Raw genomic sequence first — 18,238 nt, forward strand, 5'->3', positions numbered from 1 at the left:
TTTTTTTTGTGTATTTTTAATAGGTTTTTGGCTTGTGGTTACCATGAGGTTCATATATAACAACTTATGTAAATAGCAAACTTTATTAAGTTGATGCTTTCTTAAGTTTGACCTTCTACTAACAGTCCTACAATTTTACTCTCCCCGCTATATGTTTCATGTTTTACCTCTTTCATTTTGTGTACCCCTTAACCTCCTATCATAGGTGTAGATGATTTTAGTTCTTTTGTTTTCTGATCTTCATACTAGCCTTATAGGTGGTTGATCCACTACCTTTCTTGTATATTTGCCTTTACCAGTGATATTTTTTCTTTGATAATTTCCTTATTTTTATTCGTGGATTTTACTTTCCATTTAAATAAGTCCCTTTAACATTTATTGTAAGGCTATTTTAATGGTGGTGAATTCCTTCAGTTTTTGCTTATTTAGAAAACTCTTTCTCTCTCCTCCTATTCTGAATGATAACCTTGCCAGATGGAGTATTCTTGTTACAGGTTTTTTTGCTTTCAGCACTTTGAGTATATTGTGCCGCTTCCTTCTAGCCTGTAAGGTTTCTGCTGAGTAGCCAGCTGATAGCCTTATGAGGTTTCCTTTGTATGTAACTTGTTGCTTCTCTCTTGCAGCTTTTAGGATTTTATTTTTCTCTTTAATTTTTGACATTTAAATTATAATGTGTCTTAGTGTGGGCCTCTTGGAGTTCATCTTGTTTGGTGCTCTCTGTGCTTCCTTCTCCTGGATGTCTGTTTCCTTCCCCAGCTGAATAGCATTCAGCTATTATTTCTTCAAATAAGTTTTATGCCCCTTTGTCTCAATCTTCTCCTTCTGGGACACCTATAATGTAAATGTTAGTATGCTTGATGTAGTCCCAGAGGTCCCTTAGACTGTCCTCATTCTTTTTAATTCTTTTTTCTTTTTCTGTTCAGCTTGATTTCCTTAAACTTTTCTCCAGAATGCTGATCTATTTTTCTGTGTGATCTACCGTGCTGTTGATTCCCTCTAGTGAAGTTTTCTTTTCCGATATTGTATTCTTCAGTTCTGATTGGTTCTTTTTTATATTTCCTAATTCTTTGTTGACATTCTCACTGTGTTCTTCTTTTCTTCTCCCCAGATCAGTGAGCATCCTTATGACTGTTAGCTTGTACTTTTTATCAGGCAGATAGTTTATCTCTGTTTCCTTTAGTTCTTTTTCTGAGGATTTGTCCTATTGCCTTATTTGGAACATATTCTTTTCTTTCCTCATTTTTCCTACTTTATTGTGCTTATTTCTATGTATTAGGTAGATCAGCTACATATCCTGATCTTGGAAATTTGGCCTTACCTAAGAGATGCCTTGTGAGGTCCAGCAGCATGCTCCCTTCTCATCTCCTATGCCAAATGCTCCGGGAATGTCCCCTGTGTTGGCTACATGTGCCCTTCTGTTGTAGGGGTGTTGCTATTGCTTCAGGGGCATGAGTAAGCCCTGGGCTGGCTGGTTGTAAGGTTCAGCCATGTACAGCTGCAATGGGCACGTTATTGGGAAGAGCAAGCCCCAGGCACAGCTGGCTGCAAGATCTAATAGTGCACAACTACTATAGTTTTGCTGGTAAGTGAATCAGGCCCCTAGTCTGTCTGGTTGCTAGGGTCAGGAGCACATAATTGCTGTAGGCCCCTGGTGCAGTTCCCTGCAGACCTCAGTTGCTTCTGCATTGGTGGTGGGGTAGGCTTCAGGTAAGGCTAGCTACAAGACTCACAGCCATTGTCAGCTCACTTTTGGGTGGGGCAGGCCTCTGGCAAGAACTGGCTATGCTGCCCTCCAATATACAGCTGCCTCAGGAGTGTGGATGGCCCCAGGTATGTCAGTACACAATTGTTTCAGGCATTGGTAGGCAGGAAAGATCCCCTGTGTGGCTGTTTGTGATGGTCAGTGGTACAAATCTGCCATGGCCACAAGTCTACTATATGCCCGCAAGCTTGCCATGTGCCCACAAGCCTGCCATGGGCCCATAATTCTGCCTCAGGCTCACAAGTCTGCTGCAGGTGCACAAGTCCACTGCAGGCTTGCTGATGAGCAAAGTCAGTCCCTGGGGTGGGCTGCCTTCTGCCTGACTGTGCTCAGTTTCCTCAGGTGCTGTCATGGGCAGGGCAGACCCCTGAGCTAATATGCTAAAGGAAGGTTTCCAAGAGTGCAGGCCAGTGTCTGTGTCAGTATGCCTCAACTAGGTCACAATAATGGCTGCTGGCAGTGTCTCAGTCCCTGGGAGGTGGGCCTAGCTGCCTCCTACTTCTCCAGAATGCATTTTGAGCTTAGTGAGTGAGTCTCTTTTGCCATCGAACTATGCACTTTTCTATCTGGTGATTTTGTACTAGTTTCTGGGTTGAGTGAGTCTATGCTTGGGCACTTTAAGAGCAGGTTTTCCTTACTCTGAAGTTCTATAGTTTTTCTGGCCTCATTTCCATTGGTTTTCAAAGCCAGAAAAGCCAGGTATTATGGGATTTCATCTCTGTTGTGCTGGGTCTAACGGCTGGAGTGCCTATCGTGGAGCTCAAATCCCCCACTTCTCTGGGAAAAGCTCTGTACCTTTGAGATGGCTCTTGACTGTGAAGCACTGAGATAGAGCGTGGTTTTTTCCTCAGCAGGGCTGTAACTCTGCCTCTTCCACTCCTGTCTGTGTTGTCCCTTGCTGTGGAGGGTTTTTTAAATCCAGTTTCCAGATCGGTCTCCAAAGAAATTGTTTCCCTGGTAGTTGTCGATTTGTTGTGTCTGTGAGAGGAGGTCAGTTCAGGATGCTGCTATGCCACCAACTTCCAAACTGCAGTTAGATTATTAATTTTAGATCTTTCTTCTTGTCTAACATGTACAGTCAATGCTATAGATTTTCCTCTAATCACTGCTTTCACTGCATTCCACATGTTTTGATAGGTTGAGTTTTTATTTTCACTGAGTGCAATGTTTTAAAAAAATTTTCTTGATCTTTTTTCTTTGACTCATTTTGCTATTTGGAATATGTTGTATAACCTCCAAGTATTTGGGAAATTCCAGCTATGTGTCTGTTATTGATTTCTAGTTTAATTCTATTGTGGTTTGAGAGCAGACATCATATGATTTCTAGTCTTTCAAATTTGTTAGAATATGCTTTATTGCTTAGGCTCGCCAATATTTGAATTTAGTTTTTGTAAACTTTTCAAAGGAGATTTGGTTTAGATAGCTTTTTAAAAACATAAATATTTTGTTTTAAAATCTATTTAGTTTTTCAGAAAATTTATGCAGATAATATAGAGAATTCCCATATACTCTCCACTAATTGCTCCTATTAATAACATTTTACTTTCATATGATATATTTATCATAACTAGTGATACATTATTAACTAAAGTTTAGAGTTTATTCAGGTCTCTTTAATTTTTTACCTAAATGTTATTTTACTCTTCTAGGATCCCATCCAGGATACCACATACATTTAGTATTAAGGTCACATTAAACTCCTCTTGGCTGTGGCAGTTTCTCAGATTTTCCTTATTTTTTATGACCTTGACAGTTTTAAGGAGTACTAGTTTGGTATTTTGTAGAATGTCTTTCAATTGGGATCTGTCTTGTATTTTTCTTGTGTGTAAACTGGGTGATGGATTTTGAGAGGAAGATTACAGAATTAAAGTGCCATTTTCATCACATCATACCAAGGGTACAATGTATTATCATGACTTATTATTGATGATGCTGACCTTGATCACCTGCCTAAGATAATTTCTATCCAGTTTCTCCACTGTAAAGATGCTCTTTTCTGCCCTTTCCACACCATACTCTTTAGAAGGAAGTCACTGCATTCAGCCTACAGTTAAGGAGTTGGGAGTTAGGCTCCATCTCTATGAGGGTAGAGTGTGTACTCAAAATATTTGGAATTCTTTGGCATGGGAGATTGATCTGTTCTCCAGTTAGCTCTTTTGACTTTGCAAAGTTTCCAGATTTATCTTTTAGTGTAATGTTAGAAAAAATATAACTGCTTGCTTTCTGAGATTTTTCTAGCTCTGTTTCTTTTCCCTACTTTCATCTGGACTTTTTATTTTATGTGTGTTTTCTTCCATTCTGCTCAATTTTGACTCCACCTCCAGCTATTTCTTCCCTGTTTGTGTCTTTGACCTATAAGGGAACATTGCTGGTCTGTTTCCAGAGTTCATGTAAGGTTGGCCATTCTGGCCCCTTCGGATCTCACTGTAGACTCTTTACAGTTATCCAATGGGCAAACTCTTTCTAATTTCAGCTGTTCTCTAATTGGCTTGCTGCATATTCCAGTGAATTCTTTCTATCTCTTTGGAGTTCTCCTGTTCTCAGATCTGTCAGATGCTCCATTCTCCTTTTCTACTTTCTTCTGCACGGAAGCTATACCAAGCAGGTTTTGTGACTATTGATAGATTGTCTCCACTTCCACTCTTTTATGGTTTGGGTTATTGGGGACTCCTCATCATTTAGTTTAGTTTAAGATGTTATCCAAGGATTTTTAATTTGCTATCCATTAACTGTTTTTGGTGTATGTGTGTGTATGTGTTTGTGTGGTGTCTGTGTGAGTGAATTCATAAAGATCCAAAAACTAGACTCCCACTACTTTTACTATCTTTCTTGATTTCTACCCATTCCTCTGTCACTTTTTCTGGTTGGCTATTTGTTTAAACAGCTTTAATGAGGTACAATTGTTATGCAAAAAACTATAAATTTAATATGCACAATTTGATGAGTTTGGACATATTCATACACATGTTAAACCATCACCACAATTAAGGTAATATCCATCACCTCCAAAAGTTTTCTAGTGCCTCTTTTTTTTTTATTGGCTATTGATATCATCCTAAAGTAGAAAACAATAAACACCTGGTAGGATCATATCTGTAAAATTATCAAAAGATGTATTCATCCTTTCTTAATTACCTCCTTACTTTGCTGAAGTTACCTTTACTCTAAATGTGGGCGTGACTTATCTGTGCATGCACACTTAATTTTATATACAGACACATATGCACAACACATATACTCTCAAACAAACACATTTTCACGTGAATTCACACATACAAACACTCCTTCAGACACACATGCTCACATACACAAACTACTTATACACACAGACCCACACATGTCCACATACCTCCACAAATGAACACATGCATATAAATGTTATGAAATGTTTCATAAGTCAATTCATAGGACCATAAATCAAGTATATATTTTTCAGTGTAATCCTTCTCCTTTACTGCCTACAAAAGTTAATACAAAAGAAGGACTTCAAAATATATTTATATAATAAATGTAAGAAAGAATAACTTATATTTTTAAAAAGTTAATATTATCACTGAAACCTACTTTCCATATGAGTTAATCAAAATAAAAAATAAAAATTTAAAAAACAGTATCTCTCCCTAAACTATACCCAATCCATTATCTAATCTCTTAGATTATTTAGACAATCAAATCCTTCAACTGTTTTTCTTTTAACTAAGTAAAATCCAATCAAAGATAAAATACTATTTCCTAGGATTCTGAATTGAATTTTCATGAGATATACAGAGAAATTTAATCAATGATTATGGTTGGGGATTTAAATCTACTATTGTTCCTCAATTTGCATGATAAACAAATACCTTTGTGAATTCTCCCTGAAAAGGTAATCACATACTCTATTTAAAGAGTCTTGCATCTTTAGCTTAATTTAACTTAAAAAAGAAACATTTAAGCTCTCATTAAATCTGTTCTACAGTTTTATTTCATTGATTTAAGGTTCCTTTAAAAATGCACATAAATTGTCCACACTAGTAATTACCCGAATTTTTAAAAACAGTCACAATTCAATCATTAAGAAGGGAAGCAAAGCTTCAGTCCATTAGCAGTTGTTTATAATAACATCTCCATTGATTAAACTGTAGAGTTTTTGTAGGTCTTGTTTTATAAATTGAGCTAGTCAAGTAAACATAACATTTGGTAATAGTCTTCATAGCAACTGTCAAAATGACTTATTGTTTTTAAGTCCTGCATTCCTTTAGAATTAATAATATCTTTGTGCTCTTTATAACACTTATTATTGATGCCATGAAGTTCTCTATATTTAATGAGTAGATGTTTCATTATAGCACATAGTTCTGTTGACAGATAGAAAATTTTTCTAATCTGTTTCTCTTTTCCTCTGATTGAAGGATTGTAAATATGCAATTAGCAGTTGAAGTAGAAGTAAAACAACAAAATATCAGCTGTCAAACATTTTTGTTGAAGGAGACAGGATGCTTTAAGCTAAGAACAACAAGACAAAAGATAAAAGCATCCTTGCCAACGAGGCTGAAAGTTGCAAAATGTTTAAACATTTGATTTGCTTTTTGGCTTCCATGCAATAATTGTATCATTGTCTTCTATGAAGCAGAAATTAATGAAAAGACACATTCTTTCCCCACAAAGCAGACTGATGTCAAACTCTCATATTTTTCCACCAATATTCAGCTTATGATTTCTATACTTAATTGTTTTTAGTATTTTTCAACAATGATGGGGTCACTAGATTCTAAGAATGGAAGAAAAGAGAAAATACAACTATAAGAGTTTGTAATTTATAGAACTGATGTCAGTCAAAATATAGTATAATGCTAGGAATTCTGCATCAATACCAGCTAGAGTATTACTCCTTTCAGTTTATCAATCTAATCTCCAAATGGTAGAAATGTTTTCACATTTTGGTATCTCAAATTATATGCTTCAATTTTCTATGACTTCTTTTTTGGTCTCATGATTTTGGATAGATGTCTATCTTTTATTTCCTGAGAGCTACACTTTTTCAACACATTGGAGATGCAAAATGATTTGTGAGATCTATCAGTGCATCCCTTATTTATGAAGAAAAGTCTTCAGATATTTTGGAATGTGCAAATATATCATAGAGATTGGACAATTAGAAATGCAAATAATTCCATTTCTAAATACAGTCATGTGCTGCATAAAAATGTTTTGGTCAAGTACCAACCAAATATATGACAGTGGCCCCATAAGATTAGTACTATGCAGCCTAGGTGTGTAGTAGGTTATACCACCTAGGTTTATGTAAGTACATTCTACGATGTTTGTACAATGATGAAATATCCTGAAGCATTTTTCAGAATATATTCTCATTGTTAAGTGATGCATGACTGTATTATTTCATTGCAGTTTATTTACTATTTTATATTATTTATAATAATATACATCTTTAATATATAATGTAAATATATTTATATTAATATAAATTATTTTAAAAAGATTTTTAGTGAAGTAAATAACTTCCCCCATCTATTTACTTTGTTTATGGTTTATAAAGAGCAATTCTTAATTTTTATGCACTCAAATTTTTACTTTTTACCCCACTGAAAAGTAAATTTTTCCTTATTTTGAGGGGACAAGAACATTCTGCATTTTTTTCTGTTAAGTTTATAGTCTTATCATTAACGCTGAAGTATTTGATTGACTTGGAACTTTTTATTTGCATATGCTATGAGGCAGGGATCCACTTTTACTCTTCTCTACATAGCGAACCATCTCCCCTACAACTATTATGAAAGAACCCACCCTTTCCCCAGCGATTTGTAATACCATCTCTTTCATTTACCAAATTTCCATGAATAGATATATCTGTATCTGGGCTCTTTATGCTGTTTTATGACTATTGGCTCATTCATCTTTCTATACCACATTATTTTATTGCCATGATTTTCTTGTAGGTTTTATGCAATAGTAAGGTTCTTCTTCTCAATTCATTTTTATGTTTACTTTTTAAAAACTTCCCTTAGATACTTATAGATATTTTGTCATGTGAATTTTAAAGTTAGTATTTTCAAGTTCCTCCTAAAAATCTTGGTGCAAACTGACTTGAATTTGAGGATTAATTTTGTGGGGGTGCAGTGGGAATTGATGTCTTTGGAGTACTCAATTATCCTAATCAAGACAAAGATATTTTTAATATAATTTATTTACCTGTTCTTCCATGTCATTAAATGGAGTTTTAACATTTTTGTGTATTCTCCATTTTTTATGATATTTAATTTCTATTTTACTTCTTTAATTTCATTTTTACTTGTTTTTGGTGAAATTGAGAAAAACAATTGAATTTGTAAAGTCATCTTCTATCTTGCCACCTTGCTAAGGCCTCTTTTAGTTGTGAAAGAGTCAAAAACTATCCAGTACTGAAGAGAGAAAATCAGCTCTAACTGAAACAGCAAAAGACAGCCCTGCCCTTAATCAGAACGGGAGGATAGACACAGTTAAAGTCAGCCATAAAGTTAACAAGTTGTATCTCCCAAGGTCATGCTGCAGCTGTAAAACGCGTAAAGAACCCGCTCTGAGGGATTGCTACTTTCTCTCCGAAGATGTCCCAGATCTGCTTTGCTTGTTTCATTAATTACAGGAGATACGCCATTGCGTAGCCACCTTTACCATGAGACAGCACCCAATCCCTAGTTAATCCCTGCCTCTTTCAATTCCTCCTTAAAAACAACAGCCAATCCAGAACTGATACTGTTTCCCTTAGACTCTCCTCGGAATCCTTCAGAGGGAACCCAAGCTTAACGCAAGATGAATTCCTCCTGCCTTTTGTTTAATAGGATTCCATCTTCCTCTGCAATTTCACCCTGAATACAAGCCAAAAGAAAGGGTGCGGTGGGATTTTTATCAGACTGCAGGCTAATTAGGCTTTAAGAATTGTATTAGCTTGTCTGCTCATTCTGTTGGGGTATCTATGAAGACGCTCAAATATTCTTCAAATCATGATTTCTTTTGTCTTTTCCTTCGTGCCTCATCACTTTTCTTTCCCAATTGCTTTGTCAAGGAACTAACCGCTACCATGCTGAACAAAAGTAAAGATAGTGAGCATCCTCAACTAGCTCCCTGTCTTATCAATGGTGAGAAACCTCATCTGGCTCCCTTATCTTAAAGGTACTCATCAAACTCATCTGATTCCTTGTCTTAAAGAACATAAAAGCTCAAGGTTATTTTTTGTTATTGTTTTTTGGTTAAATATGTTTGGTAAAAATTTTGGCAGCTAGCCTTTATTAAATTAAAGAATTCCTTTCTTTTCCTAGTTTTATTATTCATATATCTTAATTTTCTATCCTATGTAGGAATTAACAATTGCTTTTTCTTTATCTACTGAGGTTTTCTTGTTATTTTTGAGCATTTTTTAATGTTAAATCATCCTTGCTTACCTGGAATAATCCAAATTGTATCATGATGTGCTATTTTTAAATCTACTTTTTATCTCTCATTGTACTCTCATTGTATTTATAATTTGCATTTCCCTAATGACTAATGATAACATTTTTATGTGCTTTTTGGTCATTTGTATATCTTCTTTTAAGTGGAATGAAGAATTAATTTTATATTCTGTATGCAAATCTTTAAATATATATTTTCCCAATCTGTGATTGCCTTTTAGTTTTCTTTATAGTGCCTTGAAGAACAAAAGTTTTTAATTTTGATACAGTCCAATTTATTCACATTTATCTATGGTTTGTGTTTTTTGTGTCTTATTCAAAAGTCTTAGCCTAACGCGGTCTATGATTTATCTCTTATTTTTACTTATAGACGATTTATAGGTTTTGGTTTTACATTTAAGTGTATGATGCATGTTAAATGAATTTTTATATTTGAGGTGAGCTAGGGGTTAAGGTTCATTGTTCTTTTGCAAAAATATTTGTTTCAGCCTCATTTGTTAAAAAGATTGTACTTTAGCCCTTTGAATCATCGTGATAACTTTCTCCAAAATTGACCATATATATGTGGATCTATTTCTGGACTCTTCTGTTCCATTGATCCATACATCCATCCCTATGCTAACCCTGCACTACTTTGATGTCTGTGGTTTGACAGTAAGTTTAAAGTCAAGTAGTATAAGTCTTTCAATTTTGCTGTTTTGCAAAGTTATTGTGCATAGTCTAGATATTTTAGATTTCTGTATAACTTTAAGAATCAGCTTTTTCCACCAAAATAGTCTGCTGGGATTTTGATTGTTATTGCGTTGAATCTATAGATTAACTTGAGGAAATCTGATATCCTGACAATATTGACTCTTGGGATTCATAAGCAAAGTATTTATTTAAATACTCTTTAACTGCTCTCTTTTATAGATTTCAATGTACAGATATTCACATTTTTGTTAAATTTCTCTTTGCATATGTCATGGGTTTTTTTGCTATTATAAATTGCATCAGTATTTTATCTCAATTTTCAGTTGTTTGTTGCTAGTACATGAAGATATAATTGTTGTATATTGATCCTGTATCTTTGAAACTTCATAACTCAGTTAAGATACTAGGTTTTTTTTAGTAAATTCCTAATAATTTTCTACTTATATGATCATGTTGTCTGCAAATACAGTTTGACATAATTCCTTTTCAATATTTTGCCTTTTATTTCTTCTTCTTACCTTAGTCAAGTGAGTAGGACCTTTAGTATAATGTTAAGTAGAAGTGATGCGAGCAGACATCTTGCTTTGTTTGTGAATCTGGGGAAGAAACACTCAATGTTTTACTATTAACTATGATGTCAGCCATCAATTTTTTATATTTTATCTTTATGAGGTTGAGGAAGTTCTCTTTCATTTCTAGTTTGTTTGGGGTTTTTATTGTAAATATTTATCAAATTTGTCAATTGTTTTCCTATATCTGTTGAGATAATGAAAGAATTTGTCTTTCAATCTATTAATTTGGTGGGTTACATTGATTGATTTTCTAATGTTGAATCAAAGTTACATTTCTGGGATAAAGCCCACTTAGTCATGATGCATTATAATTTTTTATTGATTTTTTGATTAGATTTGCTAAAATTTTGTTAAGATTTTTTGAAACTAAATCTATGAAGGAGAATGATCTCTACTTCCCCCACCCCACTCTGTTTGGTTTTGCTCCCCAGTTACTGCTAACCTCAAAATGAGTTGGGAGCATTCTCTCTTAGTCTACATTTGAAAAGAGTTTCTATGGTATTGTTTTCATTTCTTACTTAAATTTACTAGAATTCACCATTAAAGCCATCCGAATCTGGAATTTTGTTTATTTTTTAAACCAAGAATTCAATTTTGTTAATACATACATGAGAGCCTATTCCCATTGTTAATTTCTCCTTGATTGTGTGATTTTGTGACTGTTAAGAAATTTGCCCATTTTATGTGTTGCTAATTTTTGTGTTTGTGAGGAAGACTCTCTCTGAGCTAATATTTGTTGCCAATCCTCCTCTTAAATATATACGTTTTTTTGCTTGAGGAAGATTAACCCTGAACTAACATCTGTGCCAATTTTCCTCTATTTTGAATGTGGATTGTCATCTCAGCATGGCTGATGAGTGGTATAGGTCTGTGCCCAGGATTTGAATCCTCAAACCTGGGCCACCAAAGCAAAGTGCACTACACTTGACCACTATGCCATGGGGCTGGTCCCTATCTGTTGCTAGTTTTACTGGCATAAAGTTGCTCATGTTATTTTCTTGTCATTTTAATATTTATAGGATGGATGGTGATACTTCTCTTTCATTCTTGATAGTTCAATTTTGAGTCTTCCCTCTTTTTTTCTTCATCGATGTGGCAGAGTTTTGATCAGTTTTATTGGTTTTCTAAAAGCATCAGCTTTTGTTTCAATGATTTTCTTTATAATCATTGAAATTTATGATCACAGCTTAGATCACTGATTTTAGATAATTCTTCTTTTTGAATACGTGCTTTAAATTCTATAAATTTTCCTCAAAGCACTGATTAAACTATTTCCCACAAATTTTCACTTTTTCTATTTCCTTTCTTATTCAGTGCAAAATATTTTATAATTTACTTTGTGATTTTTTTCTTTGACCCATGGATTTTTGGGTTTAAAGTGCAATGTTTAATTTCCAAATATTTATAGGTTTTTCAGATATATTTTGCTAATGAATTCTTGGTCAATCTCATTGTTGTTAGAGAGCATAAACTGTATCATTTTAATCCTTAAACTTATTGAGACTTGTTTTATGGCCCCCAACGTTTTCTACCTTTGTGAATGTTTTACGTGCCCTTGAAAAGATATTCTCCTGTTGTTGAGTAGACTATTCCATCAATATCAAATAAGTAAACTTAGCTGATAGCATTGTTCCAATTTTCTATAATTATTGATTGTTTTTGCTGTTCTATCAATTACCAAGAGATAAGTTTAGAAATCTCCAAATATAAATGAGTTTATTTCTTCTTTCATTTCTGAGGTAGTATCAATGTTTTATGTATTTTAAAGTTCTGTAATCAAGTGTATACATATTTAGTATGTCATGTATTAATTAACTGGCCTCTTTATAATTATTCGCTAGCCCTCTTTATCTTTGGAAATACCTCTTATTCTGAAATCTACTTTACTTGATATTAGTATAATCATGCCAGCATTTTAGTTTTTGATTTAGCAATTATATGGTATAAATTTTTTCATCATTTTACTTGTCACCTATCTGTGCTTTTATATTTAATGCCAGTTTCTGGTAAACAAGAAATTTGGAGTATTTAGGCCTTTTATATTATTGTAATTATCAATACGGTTGGGTTTACATCTAACATCTTGCTATTTGTTACATCCGATCCTAGTTTCTTTAAAAAAATTCCTGCCTTCTTTGGATTAATTGAATATTTTTTAGGATTTCCTTTTATCTAAATCACTGGCTTATGAGCTATACTTCTTTGTTTTATTTTTTACTTTTTAGAGGTTGCTATGGGTTTATAATATACTCTTTTACTTTATCACAATTTCTCTTCAAATAATAATGTGCCACTTTATATAATAGAGTAAGAACCTTCAAACTGTATACTTCTATATCCCCATCCCATCTGTTTTGCTGCTATTGTCATATATTTTAATTTCACATCGTATAAATCTCACAGTACATTGTTATTCTTCGTGCTTTAGACTGTCAACTATTTTTCAAGTTAAATGAGAAAAATGTCTTTTATACTTTCTCACATATTACCATGTCTATTGCTATTCATTTCTTTGTATGCATCTAAATTTTTGCCTGGTATCATTTATCCTTCAGCCTAAAAAGTTTCCTTTAACATTCTTGTAGTGTAGGTCTGCTGGCAATGGTGCCTCTTATCTTTAGTTTCTCTCAACAAATTTTTATGTCACTTTCATATTTTTAAAAAGTATCAAATTAATTTAAAAATCTAGTTTCCTTTTTTTCCCTGAGGAAGATTTATCTTGAGCTAACATCTATTGCCAATCTTCCTCTTTTTGCTTGAGGAAGATTTGCCCTGAACTAACATTTGTGCTAATCTTCCTCTATTTTGTATGTGGGTCTCTGCCTTAGCATGACTGCTGATAAGTGGTGTAGGTCCGTGCCCAGCAACTGAACTTGGGCCACCGATGTAGAGGCACCATACTTAACCATTAGGCCATTGGGCCAGCCTCTAGTTTCATTTTTTAAATTATTGCTATTGGACAATTTTTATAACTTTTAACTTATCTTAGAGGTGAGTGAAACCTTAATAAGCTATTAAAGAGAGGAGGCAGTGAATAAAATTATTGGACCATGCATTTACAAAAGCCATGTTTAATAGTAAAAACTTCTAGTTATGCTACTTAACATGAGCGAGAAATATTCTTTAGCTTTTTAATTCTAACACATTCTTATTTTGACACAATTTATTTATTTTCACTCCAACTGTTGTGATGCCTAACAAAATTTTTCCAAACTTTAAGGCTTTCTTTACCACTTATGATGTATGACTTAATTGTTACTTTTAAGAATTCCTTAAAAGAGACTTGAAGTTTTAATTTTCACTTTAAAACTGTTTGAGCAACAAATATATGACATCGCTAACACACGGGGTAAAACAAAGAAAAAAGGCAAAAGTGGTATCTGTGTAATCAGCAAGTCATCTGATAAGATATTTTAACTATTTCACTTAGTATAAACAAGAATTAACTGATTCCAAGCTACTACGATGTTTGGCAATTGTTCCTGTCACCTTCAAATCATAGCTTTATTCTTCTCAACAAGTCTTCTCTAAGAAAATAAAAGTTTTGGGGCTGGCCCAGTGGTGCAGCGGCTAAGTTCACACGTTCTGCTTCTCAGCGGCCCGGGCTTCACTGGTTCGGATCCCGAGTGCAGACATGACACCGCTTGGCAAAAGCCATGCTGCAGTAGGCGTCCCACGTATAAAGATGAGGAAGACGGGCATGGATGTCAGCTCAGGGCCAGGCTTCCTCAGCAAAAAGAGGAGGATTGGCAGTAGTTAGCTCAGAGCTAATCTTCCTCAAAAAAAACAAAGAAAGAAAATAAAAGTTCTATAAGTACAAAATTTGCTATACCCAGAACTCTCTATAAAATCATATGAATCACACCACACCACCCATCTGTCAGTTGCCATGCTCTGATGGTGGCTCACACAGAAGAACTAGAACAACTTACAGCTGGGATATACTACCGTGCACTGGGGCTTTGGGGAGAAAAAAGGAAAAGAGGAAGATGGGCAACAGATGTTAGCTCAGGGCAAATCTTTCCCTGAAGAAAAAATGCAGAATGTCAGGTAATTATGTTACCAATATCTCAAAGGTTAAAAATCAGGAAAACAATGCAAAAAATAGAAATATTCATTGATTAATATTATTTTTTAAAAGCCAGGAATAATTCTATTCCAAGAAATAAACAATAATGATACAAGATGTAATTAATATTCTGTATCATTTTAAGCTGAAACACTTTTTACCTCAGAGAGGACAATTCTGACTTTTGTCTTCCTAATTTTCTTTTTCCAGAACAAGATCTCAGTTTAAGCCATTTTTTGAATAGAATTCGTAGTCTAACTTCATTTTTCTCCATAGTATGTTTTCATTTCTGTACATAGGCTCCCAAATGGCAAATGACTAACTAGTAAAAAGAGTTTGTAGAATAGTAAATGCTAATTTAAATGACTGTCAACAGACACCAGCAAACTTTTACACCCAAGACTCAAAGTTACTAACATGCTTCTTCCATAAGGTTACACTTTTGTTTACTGAATAGTAGTGTCATAAAAATACAAGAAAAACCACAGTGCATTTTTCCAAGGTTTCCTCTAGATGAAGAGGTTGTTTTTTTCCTTCAGTCCTTTCTTAGTTGTTTGGCTTTTGTGATTTTTTTCTTTTTAATTCTTCTTCTTTTTTTTTTTTGGTGAGGAAGTTTGTCCCTGTGCTAACATCTGTTTCCAATATTCTTCCATTTTTGTATGTGGGATGCCGCCACAGCATGGCTTGACGAGAGGTGTATGTCTGTGCCTGGGATCCGAACCTGCAAACCTTGGGCTGCCAAAGCAGAGTACGCGAATTTAACTCCTACACCATTGGGCTCGCCCCTGTGAGTTTTTCTTGGTGTTTTTGTTTCTTTTTTCATCCTTTTCCCTTGCTTCAATTATCTTGGCTAATTTCTTGGAGAGTATGGTACTTCCTAGGAACAGTGGCGTAAGGGCCAAATGCATTATTGTAAGGAAACCATAAGGGTCCTTTGCTGTCCATTCTCCAACATACTCAGCCCAAGCCTTTATGTCAAACATCTTTATAGTGGTCTTAGGGAAACGCCTACTTGAGTAGGCATCTGTAACTTTGTTCTGTGATTATCAGTGAGCCAATCACAATTTCAGATGAGCATTGGTTGTTTGTTTTTCCTTTAGTGATGTACACTTCTGAGAGAAGGTTTAAATTCTCCTGTGAATCATAATTTTGGACATAAATGCCCAGAAAGAAAGGCCACATGAAAGTGCCTCTCACACTTTCAGGAATAAATATTCCTTCTTCCACCTAAAAGGGGTCAACACAGCTTGACCTGTGGACCAGCCCCATCTAGCTCCTGAAGCTGCAGGTAGTGGCAATCTTGCTATCTGCACTCTCTCTGGCCTTAATTTCCCTCCTGGCTTACTCTTCTTTCCCTCCCCCAAGACAGCCCCTGGCCCATAGGGTTTACATTTGTCTCTGTCCTTTGGCCTAAATGCATGTGTGGGTCCCTCATTCCACAGTGCACCTGACAGGGCTTATGGTGCAGAGGGTCTTTGGAAATCTGAGCTCCACCCTTCACGCCATGCCTTGCACTGCTGGCACTGTGTCCACCTCCATTGGGCACAAGGCAAAACATGGCAATGGTTTGCTACCAGCATCTCCTACATCATGCCCTGGGCCTGAGGCACACATACCTACTCCCAGTTCAACTCCAAATTAGAAGCAGGAAGAAAGTTCACTTTTATTGTTGAAATGTGACTTTCCTGGACATAGAATTCTATACTGACAATGTTTGTTCTTGTTTTCAGCACTTTAAAGTTGCGCTGTGTTTTTAGCTTGCATCATTTCTGATGAGAAGTCTGTTGTGCTTATCTTTGTTTCTGTGTATAAAATACATTCTTGTTTGGCTACTTTTAAGTTTTTTCTTTAGCATAATTTGAGCTCTGATTTGTATGGTTTTATTCATATTTATTCTGTTTTGGCCTTGTGGAGCTTCTTGAATCTGTGGATTTGTTGTTTTCATCAAATTTGGAAAAATTTCGGTCACTATTTCTTAAATTTTTTTCCTGTTACTCCTACTCCTCATTTTAAATCTCCACTTACACTATGTTTGACTGCTTGATGTTGTTTCACAGGTCACTGATGATTTCCATTTTATTTGCTTCATTTGTATAGATTTTATTGCTTTGTCTTTTAGTTCACTTATCTTTCCTTTTGTAGTGTCTAATCTGCTGCAGTCGCTAATTTTATATTTTTTATTTTTCAAGTTTAGAAGTTACATTTTTGTCTTTGCCATATTTTCTTTTCCTCTCCTTATCCTGTTCATATTTTCCTTTACCTTCTTGATCCTAGGAAGCAAATTTATAATAACAGTATCAACTTCCTTTTCTGCTAATCCCATTACCTCTCTTCTTTCTGACTTTGCTTTATTGACTAAATTTAATCTCAGTCTTAGATCATGTTATAATAATATGGATCATATTAATAACATGGATCATGCTATTCTGCTTCTTTGCTTGCCTGGTAATTTTTTATCGTAATCTGGATTCTCTCATTCATGCTGGATATTTTTGTGCTCCTTTGAAAAACATTTGGCCTTGTTCTGGCATGCAGTTAAGTTACCTGGGATCTGTTCGAGTTTTTCAAGGATTTCTATTATGTTTTGTTAGTGTTAGTTGAAAACAACCTATTTTTCCATGGTGTTCAGTTGGTTTCACTATGAAAGCACGACTCACTTCATGAGAACTCTGTCTAATGCCCCATTCTTATGAGGTCTCTTCACTGTGGCTGGTGGCAGCACAGACTACTCACAACCTTACGTAAAGCCCAGGAGATTGTTCAGTCTACTGCTTTCTGGTGGTTTTATCATGATCTCTTGTATACACAGAGTAGTACTCAGCTGACATCTCAAAGAGATTCCTCTGCAGTCTTGTAGAACTATTTCTCTGTGTAGATCTCTCCTCTCAAGTACGTGTTCCCACAGTTCTAGGCTTCTTGGTTTCCTGAATTGTAGTCACTATCTGCTCAACACAGGGAGACTACTGAGCTCTGTTTTGGTTTCAATTCTCTATGCCGCATGCTGGAAACTACATCTGGGAGGTCAGTGATAGCACTTACCTTATTTTTCCCTTTCCTTGGAGATTGCAGACCTTTTCTGTTTTCATATAGTTTAGCTGTTTGTTTTTTTTTTTTTTGGTTTCGTAGGGAGAGTAATTCTCACAGCAGTTAATTCCTCATGGACAAAAATGGGATTGGTGAGTTTTTTTTAACTTGTATATTCTTTTAATATACTATCCCTGTTGATTTTGAAATAAATGATTTGGCTAGCCTCATTAAATGTGATATCCAATTTTCCTTTTTAAAAATATCATCTAGGGGCTGGCGTGGTGGCGTAGTCGTTAAGTCGAGTGCTCTGCTTCAGTAGCCTGGGGTTCGCAGGTTTGGATCCTGGGCATGGACCTATACACTCTTCATCAAGCCATGCTGTGGCAGCATCCCGCATACAAAAGAGAGGAAGATTGGCACAGGTGTTAGCTCAGGGCCAATATTCCTCAGAAAAAAAAGTATGTATTTTCTATAACAACTTGTAAATCTCTTCATTAACAACCTGTTAGAAGTTACCTCTCAAGACATATGGGCTTGTTTTTCTTTGTTTTTTGCTCTAAATCCTCATTTTAATTTTTATTTAATACAAATTTGTATATTAAAAGTTTTATCTGTTTTTGTAATAACTTGACATATTATATTCTTCCCAAAATTTTAACATTTCATCTAGTTTTCCAAATTCGTTGATGTA

The 18,238-nt window shown here is 34.9% G+C and overlaps 1 protein-coding gene and 1 long non-coding RNA gene across 2 annotated transcripts in view; one reads left to right on the plus strand and one right to left on the minus strand.

Annotated features, from left to right (window-relative positions):
• Positions 1-18,238, plus strand: part of LOC111775081 (uncharacterized) — a 198,561-nt gene that overhangs the window by 93,712 nt on the left and 86,611 nt on the right. The gene's annotated exons all lie outside the window — the stretch shown is intronic.
• LOC100629760 (small integral membrane protein 15-like) lies at positions 15,056-15,503 on the minus strand. The gene is made up of 2 exons (XM_003365588.1): positions 15,344-15,503; positions 15,056-15,126 (listed from the first exon to the last, which is right to left on the minus strand). Exons 1-2 carry the CDS (start codon positions 15,501-15,503, stop codon positions 15,056-15,058), a joined length of 231 nt encoding a protein of 76 aa, XP_003365636.1.

Source organism: Equus caballus, chromosome 9, assembly GCF_041296265.1.
Source record: "Equus caballus isolate H_3958 breed thoroughbred chromosome 9, TB-T2T, whole genome shotgun sequence".
In the NCBI taxonomy this organism is placed as follows: domain Eukaryota; kingdom Metazoa; phylum Chordata; class Mammalia; order Perissodactyla; family Equidae; genus Equus; species Equus caballus.